This window comes from Colius striatus, chromosome 13, assembly GCF_028858725.1.
Source record: "Colius striatus isolate bColStr4 chromosome 13, bColStr4.1.hap1, whole genome shotgun sequence".
In the NCBI taxonomy this organism is placed as follows: Eukaryota; Metazoa; Chordata; class Aves; order Coliiformes; family Coliidae; genus Colius; species Colius striatus.
Window position 1 is genome coordinate 21416748 of NC_084771.1, and position 12911 is coordinate 21429658.

Genomic DNA, 12911 nt, shown 5'->3' on the forward strand with positions numbered 1-12911 from the left:
TCTTTTAGACCAGTGTACCTCCAGCTATTTATTCTTTAAATATGCTTTTCATAGTGGCACCTTTACTGCAGAAGAGCATAGAGAAAAAGAGAAATTAGAAGCAGGGGAGGTGTTTAATAGTACAATGGCTATTTTTTTGTCTTTCAGTGGCTAATGAATTTCTTTCTAAGTTTTCTAATTCAATAAATTATCAAGGTTGGTCACAATTAAATGCAAGTTTCTAGTTGAGATCTAACTTGTTTTTAAAAGTTGGATTTTTTAATCAACAAGTTTTCAATATGAGATTTGTACATTTTTCGTTATTACTTTAATTATTAAATACTCCTGTTTCTTACTTGTCATCATTTCTTTACTTCCTGAATCATTACAGAGAAATGCAATGTTTGTTTTTTTCTTTTTGTGTGAGAGCGTGTGTAGTGTTTTGGTTTTTTTCTGTTATTGTTATTCTGACATAGCTCAATGGAAAAGAGAAATGTTTAAGAAAGGGGGTGGATAGGATACTGAAGACATGGGAATCGGTACTATGCCTTGGGAATATATATAATGGCTTCAGGTTTTAATCTAAAAATTGAAAAATGGAAGTAGTGGCAAGGAATACCTTAATATGTTGAAAGTAGTTGCCAAAATCTTTTTTCCTCCGTTGCACTTTGTGAAAGTGCACAGGATATCCATTTAAAAATTCTTTCTTTTATTTGGGACTGAGTGCAACTTGTGAAAAACTTCAGCAGCTTTGCTCAAATGCGTCTATAGGCAAATCAAATACTGACAACATGTAAATGAAATGATAAAATATTTATGGAGATATTTTAAAGCCTTTTTTAGATTTTTGGGGGGTTGTTTTTGTTTAGGAAGTCGCAATCTTGTGGTAAACTTGTATTTTTGTGAGTCTGCTAAGATGTGCAATTTATGCACATCTGCATAGCATGCCTAGTGTTGCTGCTGATGTGCTTACATGAAAGTTACCTTGAGCTTCTTGTCTTTATCTCAGGAGGTACTGTTCAGTTGTTTGTTGAGTATTACCGATCAAGTCCTGCTTCCATCTCTCTCTTTGATGGACTGCAACGCATGCATGTCTGAAGAATTATGGGGCATGTTCAAAACTTTTCCATACCAGTATCGGTGAGTAGAAGTTGTTTTTTTCTATTCTTTGGAAGCAGTCTCTTGAATTGTCAGTACTAAAAATAGTTTTCCTTTATAATCTTTCAAGGTACCGTCTCTACGGGCAGTGGAAGAATGAAACATACAATAGCCACCCACTTCTAGTGAAAGTTAAAGCTCAAACCATAGACCGAGCCAAATATATCATGAAGTAAGTTTGAATTCCATAAATAATTATCAGCTGTGATGCAACGTAGTGCATGTTTAAAGAAAAGAAGAAAGAACCCTGAACAAATACAATCACTTTCTGATAACACAGTAATTTCACTGAATATCTTTGTTCCTGAATTATTTAATGTACTGTGATTTAAAAACTCTGTAATAAATAAAGATACAAACAAATTTGTCATCAACAAGGGCATTTCATTTGTGAAAGATGTTCCACTAAATTATTTAGTATAGAATATATACATTATTTCAGCAATAAATTGCTTTACTTGCAGAAATGTCAAGGTGCAGTTTTCTCTAGATATCTAGAGAAAGAGACTCTTTAATCTGAAGAGTCTTAAAAGTCTTGTCACTGTTTCTGTAGAGCAGTAAGCCAAATTGAATGGAATGATTCATTCTCATCTTCAAGGGCTCTCACAACAGTTTCGGATTTACCTCAAATGTAAAGTCTTTGACATCACTGAGAGGAATTTGGGTTCTCTGTTGTTGCTAAAAGCAAGTGCTGTGGCTTTACGTGGACAATTAGAACCTTTCTACATAGGCAAGACAAAATAATTGTTACTTGGTAAAAGACTTTTGACTTGCAGCTGTGAAAACTAGAAATGATGAATTTGATTGTCTTCTGACTTGCTCTGTAGCTAGCATGGACTGTAAAATTTCACATCCTTTCTCATGGACAGTGGATTTCAATTGTGTAGATGAGCCACAGTGCTATCAGTTGTTGAGATCACTATGGGTACAATTTACTTTTGTGTATCCACTTAAGGTTTCAAATTGAGCTCAGATATTCAGCAGGGAGTGCTGTGGAAGTGTAACAAAATGAGAGCATTGTTTTTCAATAAACAGAGGGCAACAAATGCAGAATGACTGAACTGTGGCTAAGTGAAATTTGCAGGAGTGGTTAACAGCATCACACACTATTTTTATATGTGGTGTAGGTCCCACTGATAGCTTCCAAATACTAAGTGCTCAAAATTGAAACTAGAAAACAGTCCATAGGGACAATTGGTTGGTTTATGCTTTCTGCATGTTTTAGGATTGAGTTCCAGATTCCCAGAGAAGTAATATTTCTATGCTGAGATTTCTGTAAAACACATCTGCTAGTGAGAAATTAATCTCTGACTAATAAAGGTGTTTCTTTACTGGAACTAACCTGCTGGTTTAGTATCCTTTTAGCTTGTCTATTGCAGTAAAATGTATTCTCTTTTACAGGCGTTTAACTAAGGAGAATGTGAAGCCCTCTGGAAGACAAATTGGGAAGCTCAGCCACAGCAATCCTACAATTTTATTTGATTATGTATGTAGTTATATGCATTTGAATGCTATTTTGTTGTGACAATTAATGTTGAAGTATAGGAAGTCACCTGCTCTCTTAATAGAAGGCAGTTGTAACTTCTTTTTCTTTTAACTTTTGACTAACTTTAATAAGTGTGGTAATTTACTAGGTCTGAGACATTAAATATGACAGTAGCTCTTGAAGAAAATTACATCCAATAGATGAGTAAATATTTCATTTGAGATAGCTGAGGTGAGTGTGAGGTAAAAGGATGGGCTGATGATGCAGAATGCAAGTTCAAATTAGGTTGCACTGAGCAGTTGTATATGTATGTGTGGTGAAGATAAATCAGGATCATTTAGAAGAAAACATAAAGCTTTGAAGCCTGAAGTAACACCTCTGAAGGAGAGGAGAGGATTTTAAAGATTACTTGGTGCTACAGAATGCTTGAGAGGTGTAAAAAAACATATGTTGACGGACCTCCACCTTAGTCACAACGTGATTTGGGATTATTAATCTACCAGTTTTCAAATTTTACTTGAACTTAAATCTGCAACACACACATGTGCATCAGGTACTGAAGAAACATCCTGAAGTTTGATTACTGTAGTTTATTTGTGTTTTTTCATGACCTAGGTAGCAGCAGAAACTCTAATTGCTAAGCTTTAGTGTTATTAAGAAATCCTGGGGGGAAAAAAAAAGTTGTATGGTTTTGTAATTTTTATTTTCTGATAATTGGAAAGAAAAAGAATTGTATAGAATTGATTTTCCATGTTAGAGACACGTTTCACTGGTATCTCTAAAGTACCAGATAAATTAATGAGTTTACTTCTGACTTTGAAAACTATTTCGGACATTCTGAAAAAATCAAAGGATATTTTCTGGAGGTTTTGAAGATTACTGTTGTTAAATGATTTGGCATTATTATGGGAAAGGTAAGGAATACTGTTTGTGTTAAGCTGAATGTCTTTTCTAACTTTCAGATTTTATCACAAATACAAAAATACGACAACTTAATAACACCAGTGGTCGATTCACTGAAATACCTCACTTCCCTCAACTATGATGTCTTGGCATGTATCCTTTTATGCAAATCAGATACATCTGGCTTACTGATGAAGTTACAGTTGTAGCCAGAGTACACCTATTGCCTGACTAAATATTCTGTTATTTTCTATTCTTGCTGCATGTTGCTGGAAATTTTAGTCAATACCTTTAGTGGTTACAGAGTCTTCTGAATTTGTTCTTTCACACTATGAACATTATTTTTAAGGGCTTTTTCCTGCTTTCACTCTGTTCTCAAAGGCAGAGTGATCCTCTAAAGAGGGAGGTAAATGCGGATTTTTAAGTTACCATTTCTCTCGTGATTTTTTTTTTTTATACCAGAACTTTATTCATGGATCCCCTATATCATACTTGCTTTATTTGCACGTTGTGTTCGTATTTAACAAGTTGTGGAGGTGGATAAACAGGTCTATAACTTTTATGTTTACCAATTGAGGAATCTTTAACTCCACTAAAGACTGTATCATCGAAGCTCTGGCAAACCCTGAGAAGGAGAGAATGAAGCATGACGACACCACAATCTCAAGCTGGCTGCAAAGTTAGTATTGTTTTATTTATTGCATTCATGTTTCAAGTATTTTACCTTCCTTATCATCTACCATACGATTGATCATTACAATCAATATTCCACTTGGCTCTATCAGCTAATTTTATAAACAAAACAGAGGTGGCAAGTGTAATCAGTAGGAAAACATTTTCCTTTGTATTATACAAAAGCATGTGTTGCTTACACTCCAAGTGTACTTCGTTAATGCTATTGAATGACTGGTAGTACCTGATGATGTGCAGTCACAGCCATTTCTCCTTTCTTTAGGTCTTGCTAGCTTCTGTGGTGCGGTTTTCCGAAAATATCCAATTGAACTTGCTGGTCTGCTTCAATATGTAGCCAACCAGCTGAAAGCTGGGAAAAGGCAAGTCTTGCACATCTGATCTTTATAAACTCAACTTTTATTATGTCTTGCTTGAGTGTTTGCTGATGATAACATGGGCACTCAATGTAGCAGTTACTCTAGTAGTAATAAAACTCCATTCCTAATAGCAGGAAGGTTAAGAAATTTACATAGCAGAAGGAGTAATAGCCACTTCAGTATGTCATTTTTCCTCTAATTGTAGAACTGTGACATAATATTTTTGAAATAGTGATTTTTTCATCTGTAACTTTATAGAGTTTTCCTAACTAACCAGACGGGGAAAAAAACGTGCTAGTCTGTAATATTGTAAGAGAAATTATTGTACATTATTTCAGAGAGGTATCTGTGGTAGAAAAAACTACAACTGTAAGTCACACCCTTTTCTTTCTCGTAAGGTAGTCTCTGCAAGGGTGGCTTGTAACATCTTAATAGTATTACTGTGTCCAGTTCATGAAAGGACAGTTGAAATGCTTCTTGATACATCAGTGCTAATCATAACTCAATTTTTTTTTTAAAAAGCAAGGTTTACAATTTGAATATTTCCTTTTTGACATCACTTAGTATTATTGATTCATTGATTGATTTAACTTTAGTGTGTTGTTTTTATCACATAGGTGAGTATCAGCTGTTTTCTCTTATGAATCCTCATATTCTAACTGAAAGAGAACTTACCAGTGGAGATAACACAGCATGATATTTTAGGGAATTTATATTGAGAAATCTAGCTTTTTCCCTTCCTTGCAATGTAGACACTCAGTCTCATGTGCTCCTCTGTCCCCAAATTGTTTTATATTCTGATGATCATACAATCATATTGAGCTACAGAGGAAGGGTAAGTAATGTTTCTTGTCTTTCCCCAGAATTAAATATTAACACTTAAGTATTTTGAAAAAAAAATCTAATGAATATTCAGTTTAGTATTTGGAACTGTAGAAATAAAATGATTTTGCCACTATGCCCAGTTCCATAGGACTTGAGCATTCAGGTATTTGAATTGGAGTATATGCTGGTATTGCAAATTTCCTAAAGAGAAAACATACTTGTGGTTGAAACAGCAAACACATATAAACAATGTGAATTATTTAAATATGAAACTTTGCTTAGAGGACATGGGTCAACACTTCTTGCGAGTAGACCACAAACATTTCAAAAGTTACTGGAAAAATATTGCTGATTTGAATGATCATGATAGGAGTTTTCTGTGTTTCTTTTGAGGAAAAATCATTGCCCTTACAGAATTCAGAGCAGGAAGTAAAGCCTACTATCTGGATGGGTGATTATTGGAGTGTTTTAAGTAAAACATGGAAACCATGTTCCAAATAACCTCTCCAGACTAATTTTGCCAGTAAATTTCAAAGGCTGTGTGTACTGCGGCAGAAATTTTTAAAAAGACAGAATGCGCTGTGCTTACGAAATAACTTTATAAAGTACAAAGCATGTAAAGCAAAAAGAGCAATAAACTTTAAGTAGTTGATATTTGAGAGATAATAGCACCACAGTCATTACTTTCAAAAACGATGAATTTGTTCTGAAGGAGTTCTGAAATCCAGCCGTTGAATGCCTGCATTGTTTTGGTGTACTAACTTTTCAGTTGCAATGAAGAAGTCCTGAGTTCAGCATACTGATTCCTTTTTAAGATAATGTTTTTGTGCTAATGTGCATCATAATGCTGCATTGTGCTGTGTATTGAATGTCATAGCTTCCTCTTCTTAAACAAATTTTCTTGTTTTTACTTCACTTTTCTGTTTTCTGTGCAGCTTTGATTTGCTTATTTTAAAAGAGGTAGTACAGAAAATGGCAGGGATAGAAATTACAGAAGAAATGACAATGGAGCAGTTGGAAGCCATGACTGGTGGAGAACAACTAAAAGCTGAGGTGTGTTCATGTTAAATTTAATAGTAACTATTGCTTATTAATGGTTCTAAAGACTGTCAATTCACAAACTCTGGCAGCATGTCTGAGAGGTATTACTGCTTTCACGAGAGCTTCCCACTCCTTTGAGCTTACAAGACTTGCAGACAGGCAGCCAAGACAATGTGGATGTCAGCTTTAATTATGCTTCACAGCATCTTTGGATAATGAAAGTTGCTTTCATTAGTATGTGTATATGACAGACCTGTATATAGCAACCAGTGAGTGTGTATGTTGTGCGGTTCTACTATTTTAGCCCTACTCTGATGGTGGCAGCTCCCTGTTACTTCTTAAGTCATTTTAACAGCCAAAACTGTTGTAGTCTTTGGTGTCAATGACCTGGTTGAGTCACATCTAGAGTCTCATCCAGACTCAGCTCTCCTAGGGAGCTGAGTGCCTGTAATCGTAACTAAAATCTGAAGGTCCGGTGTTGCTGTGAGCAGACCAGCGTCATGATGCCTGAGCTCAAATGTCACTCTTCATTTATTGTGTAAATGATTAATTAATACCACACAAGACTACTTAGTTTCTGGTTCTTATCTACATGTATTGTAGTACAGGGACCAGAGAGAGTTTTATTGCTGCAGAGGAAACTGTACTGATGTAAATTCATTAGTATTTCCACAGGCAGAAGCACCCATTATTTCCATTTGTGATATATTGTTTCCAAATTTGGGTAACCTTTTCTGTACTCTACAGGGAGGATACTTTGGCCAAATCAGGAATACAAAAAAATCTTCTCAGAGGCTGAAAGATGCGTTATTGGACCATGATCTTGCCCTTCCTCTGTGCTTGCTTATGGCTCAACAGAGAAATGGCGTCATCTTTCAAGAAGGAGGGGAAAAACATCTGAAATTGGTGGGAAAACTATACGATCAGGCAAGTAAAAACATTTGCATTTATAAGTACCCTTCTCTTTTTCTTTGGTAACTTTTACTATATCAGCACAATCTATAAGAAGTCAGCACGTAAATAAGAATATGTAAGAGTTCAGCACAATAAATATCAATATATAAGGATATTTCAAAGTTAGTTGCAGTGATCTCATTATAATATGTAACTGTATTAAATACATACTTTATTGGCAAGTGACTAGATCAAAAATTAAGATGTCCTTAAACATTGCTTGTCACAAATTTGAGTTTTGATGTCTTACATTGATAATTACAATTTTCTGATCTTAGAGGAACTTTCGTTTTTAAAGCAGCAGCCTGAATGGTTTTGCTGCCTTAGGCAGTAGGAACTAGTTTAATTTCATTCTGATACAAAAGAATGCTCTTACAGTTTGCTGGCTTCTGTAGGGCTTTTTGTGTATTTTGGGGTTTTTTGTTTTGTTTGGGGGTTGGTTGGTTTTTTTTTGGGTGCAGATAGTGTTGAGCCAGCACCAAGTGACAGAAGTATGTGGCATGGGAAATTTTATCATCTTTTCCTCCACGAGAGAGTTCTTGCTGTATGGTGTGTTTAACTTTTTTTAAAAAAAGAAACAAAATGAAAAGAAAGCATCCAAGCTCTCCCTAATGCCATGCTTAAATTAATTAATACTGTTTCTTTGCTTTTTCTGTCTTCCACATGTAGTGCCATGACACCTTGGTACAATTTGGTGGGTTTTTGGCATCCAACCTAAGCACAGAGGACTACATTAAGCGAGTGCCTTCTATTGATGTTCTGTGTAATGAATTTCACACACCCCACGATGCTGCATTTTTCCTCTCAAGACCCATGTATGCACACCACATTTCAGTAAGTGGAACTCTTCTGTATGCCTGTGGTATTCCATGCTATCTGTATATTTGTATGTTCCTGCAAAAGTTCAAGTTTGCTAAATAAAAATTGCAGAAGTCTTTGAGTAGAAGTAGAAAGAGCAGCTGTGGACTAGAAGAGGTTATTCTTTATCTTCATAGAAAATATGGCCCATGTGTCAGTTTTCACACAACTAACAGAAGTTATGGTTAATGAAGTTCTCTCTTCTGATGACTTTAGTAACCAATAGGAGTTTTTTCCCTCCTCCCCAGATGTGGAAGTTCTGCAGGTGTTTTAGGTGGGTTTTTTGCTGTGGTGAAAATGTTGCAGCTGCCAAAAGGTGTGGTATCTCGGATAGTGTCAGAAATAAAATTGTCCCTGCATCCAAAATATTAAATCAAGAGCAGTTTTTACTAGATGTGGTATAATGTGTTACTATAACAACACTGAGCAGCATAAGTGAAGATAAATCCATGCAATATGAATGAATACTAAAAGTTCTTTATGATGTTCTTTGGTGCTTTATGTAGATAAATGCCACTTCACATCTGTAGATATATAGAAAGGTTTTTGAGAAATTAAGTTATATTGTTAAAGGTAAATGATGTTGTTTGTGTAAAAAGATTGAAATTTTGATCTTGTCTTTCATCCACAGTCTAAATATGATGAACTAAAAAAGGCTGAGAAGGGAAATAAACAGCAGCACAAAGTTCACAAATACATTACATCATGTGAGCTGGTGATGGCTCCAGTTCATGATGCTGTGATTTCTCTGCACCTTCCCAAGGTTTGGGATGACATCAGTCCTCAGTTTTATGCTACATTCTGGTCTTTGACAATGTATGACCTTGCTGTACCACACAGCAGCTATGACAGAGAAGTCAATAAACTTAAAGTCCAGATGAAAGCCATAGATGACAATCAGGAAATGGTATGTTTATATAATTTTATGGTCCAGATTAAACTTTCTAGCCTTGAAATACTTTCTGTGGAACTTGACATGAAAGTCATTTAGGTCTGGGAGGTTTTGTTACCTGGTGATCCATTTGTATTTGTCACGTTCACATAATTTGGATTGGCCCTTATAATTCCCATGTTGAATTTCCCAGTGACTTCACTAAGTGAAAATTACTGGAAAAATGTGTGTTTCAGCCATCTTTGACAGCTGTATCTGTGATTTAGCTCTTCAGTTTTGTTTTGACTTAAATTAGCCAGTGTTCATAAATCAGTTTATTACTCTACATTATTACTACATTAGTTAATGAAATAGAAAGGTTTTCAAGTATTCTTTAGCATTATCAGGAATTTAATTGCTCTGTCTATACTAAATATTATTAGAATACTAAGTGAGTTGCACTGACGTTTTATAGCCTCCAAATAAAAAGAAAAAGGAAAAAGAACGTTGCACAGCTCTTCAGGACAAGCTCCTTGAAGAAGAGAAGAAACAATTGGAGCATGTGCAGAGGGTTCTACAGAGATTGAAATTAGAGAAGGATAACTGGCTTCTGGCAAGTAAGTATGTGTAGGGGAAGCACTCTGGATATTCTTGTAGTCATCACCATCCTCAGAATGTTGAGGTCAGAAACTTTTAGTAAGAATATAACGTGTCTTTGCCGGAAGTGCCAAGCAGTTGATTTTCAGGGAGATGTTTTATTTGTTCCTTGCAATTTCAAGACCTTTTAAATATTGCACTAATTTATTTTCTAGGTAAGAGATTGACATGTTCAGTGGAAAGTTGTAATTGCAAGATGACGTGTAATTTTTGTAGTTAAATGCTGCTGAGATAGGATAATTGTTACTTTGCAAGACAGAGGGATGGAAACTCTCAATGAGCAGTTTGAGTTAACTTACTTGGAGTCCTGTGATTAGGAGCAATATCCTAGTGTTTGGGTGGTAACATAAACCCTGTTCCAATGACAAGATAAGTCTAATGGCACCATGAAATGAAACAGCATGTCAGTGTTCCATATAGCAGATACACAGGAAGCAGAACAAATGTTTTTCTCTAACAAAGCCTGTGTAATGTTCCATATTGATTGTGAACTCTATTGGTATGGTTAATCTGAAGTGTTTTTCTCTGGTCAGTTTTCTTCTCTGAAAGAGCTTTCAGTTTGTAACTGGAAGTAGTTGCTCGTCTGTCCCAAGGAGCCTAGCATAACCCAGTGGAAAAGCGTTTTATTGTCCAACTCCTGTAAGATAATACACACCTGATCTAATGAGGAAACACCAAAAGTTAAATCATCAAGTTAAATCAAGAAAGGTTATTCCCTGCAAATATTTAATATACTGGTATTGGGAGCTAATTAGCCACTTGAAATTACTGATTGAAGAATTGTTACCTGAATGAAGCTTGGTCTAGAGCTGACTGGTAATTTTGTCTGCTTAAGGAAGCACCCAAAAGCATGTAGAAAATCATATATAGATGTGATCTATATATAAACAGGTACTTTTAATAATACAGCCATTTGTAGGGCTGCTGTTGGCTCTTGAGTCCTCACGCTTCAGCTGCAGGAGGTTTCCCAGCATTGCATCCAGAGACAAACTTAACTTTCTCTGCAGTTTCCCATGGAAATAAGCTACCTGCAGTTGTGCTGCACGAGGAGACTGAACAGCACATCCACTCTAGTAGTATTTTTTGTTATTTTGAAAAACTTTATTTTAAAATAAAGACTGACTTCTTGTGCAGATGTTTTTGATACAGTGGTCACATAATTACGTGTAAGTTAATTTTTAATAGAATAAATAGACTAGGAGTTTTAACAGTAGGAAACTAGCTGTACTGATTGGCTGCTTGCTTGCTTAACTTACACTTTTGAAGTAAAACTGAAACGCTTGACTGTTCTATGAACTGTGATTCTCTTAAGTGTCAAAGGTTTGTTATAACCTTTGAGGACTAATTACTAAAGTAAAATCAACATAAAACTTAGCTACAAAAAAAGCTAACAGACTTTTCTTGGACAAGCTTTATTCCACGAACATTCCAGAATCAAAGGAAGTAAATATTGGATCTTATGACCTGTGCCCTGCAGCCTGTGTGAGAATCCCAGTGCAAAAACATCAGTTGCCCTCATGGGTATCGTGACTGTTCTTCCTCTGAAGAGGAAGGCATCCATGTGCAGTCTTCAACTCTGTGCCCTCATCCATGTGTTTATTTTCTTCCTCTTTTCCTTTTCTGTTATACATCCCTCTCAGCCTGTTTTTATGCTCCTTGATAACTGGGCATGGGTTTGTGTTTGGCTGTCATGTTCCCCAGCCAGGGCTTGGTCAAACAGGGTGGGTACCTGTTAAGGGTACAGTGCAGTCTTTTTGTGAATCTTTTGTTCTACTACTGAGTAAATGTGTATGTGTTGGGATGGTGGTTTACTGAAGACTATAACTGTTCAGTTGATTGGAAAAGTGATTGTTAAATGGTTGTCTAGAGACAGCACGTTCTCCTGTTTCTAAGGCAACTGTGCTGAAAGACTCATCTAGAAAGGAGAAAGTAAGCTTTCTAGAGAAATACCAGGTAGTGTTCCTTTTGCTAATGTGCAGAATTTGAGCAGTTGAAGTTTACCATTTTTTTTTTTCTGAGCTTGTTTTCCCCTCTATCATGTAGTAGAAGAATTTTCCCAATAAGAATTAAAGATTTTCTACAACTAGCCTTCCACTGTCCCCCCATCTTCAAACAGTTCAGCGTATTTTGACTTTCAGAGCAGTGACAAAGGTTTGTCTGGAATACAAGCCTAATGTACAGACTTGAGAATATGGGTGTGTGATACTAAACTCTTGGGAAGACAGTAGTTGAGTGTTAACCCATTAACTTTCTTTGTTCCTTTTTTTTCTCAACTTCTTTATTTTTGAAGAGTCTACCAAAAATGAGACCATCACAAAGTTTTTACAGTTATGTATCTTTCCTCGATGCATTTTTTCGGCAATCGATGCAGTTTATTGTGCACACTTTGTGGAACTGGTGCATCAGCAGAAAACACCCAACTTCTCCACACTTCTCTGCTATGACAGAGTAAGTAGCTAGAACTGTGTGTCTGCTTTACTATTATGAACATGCAAAACTATTATCCCTCCTGCCTCCCAAAAGAGGAAAAAAAAGTAATACTGTTTAATTTAAAATCATAAGCTGTGTTTAAGTCTAGAATCTGTGATGATCAAAAGTTCCCTTTTGATCCCTTAAGATTCTACAAATTAAGTTTTCTTAGAGCTTCAGGTGATTATTTAATGAATAAAAATTATTAATTTGAGAACAAAACTGTTTTCAGTGCCAGTGAAGACACTTTAACTATGGCAAACTGTTGGCAGCAGCAATATGTGGGTCTTAGTGTCTGCACTAAGTGTGAGGGACCAGCTGTTGGGTAATAAAATCTTGAAAATAAACTGAGGACATTCTATAAGATACCTCCTTTCTATTTAGAAACCAGTTTAATGTGATTGAGCTGAGAAATTTTAAATTCTTGTTGGTTCTTGTTCCTTGTGCGATTCACCAAAGTCATTGTAACATTTTGTTATTGCTATTCACAGGTTTTCTCTGATATTATATATACAGTTGCAAGTTGCACTGAAAATGAAGCTAGTAGATACGGCAGGTTTTTGTGCTGTATGCTGGAGACTGTGACTAGATGGCACAGCGACAGAGTCATATATGAAAAGGTACGTGAAGTTATTAAAATGAATTTGCTCATGAGAGTATA

General features: G+C 35.8%; 1 protein-coding gene across 6 annotated transcripts in view; it reads left to right on the forward strand.

Annotated features, from left to right (window-relative positions):
* THOC2 (THO complex subunit 2) overlaps window positions 1-12911 on the forward strand; it is a 46283-nt gene that overhangs the window by 18850 nt on the left and 14522 nt on the right. For all 6 annotated transcript variants that reach the window (XR_009819653.1, XR_009819654.1, XR_009819652.1 and 3 more), the window contains exons 14-26: window positions 989-1119; window positions 1208-1309; window positions 2539-2623; window positions 3586-3679; window positions 4125-4205; window positions 4482-4578; window positions 6336-6453; window positions 7189-7368; window positions 8065-8229; window positions 8885-9160; window positions 9600-9741; window positions 12072-12229; window positions 12742-12870. Coding sequence is in view for 3 of the 6 variants with exons in the window: in XM_062006670.1 (XP_061862654.1) it covers window positions 989-1119; window positions 1208-1309; window positions 2539-2623; window positions 3586-3679; window positions 4125-4205; window positions 4482-4578; window positions 6336-6453; window positions 7189-7368; window positions 8065-8229; window positions 8885-9160; window positions 9600-9741; window positions 12072-12229; window positions 12742-12870 (1758 nt within the window). In the remaining 3 variants the exon portion in view is untranslated. The remainder of the gene's footprint in view (window positions 1-988; window positions 1120-1207; window positions 1310-2538; window positions 2624-3585; window positions 3680-4124; window positions 4206-4481; window positions 4579-6335; window positions 6454-7188; window positions 7369-8064; window positions 8230-8884; window positions 9161-9599; window positions 9742-12071; window positions 12230-12741; window positions 12871-12911) is intronic.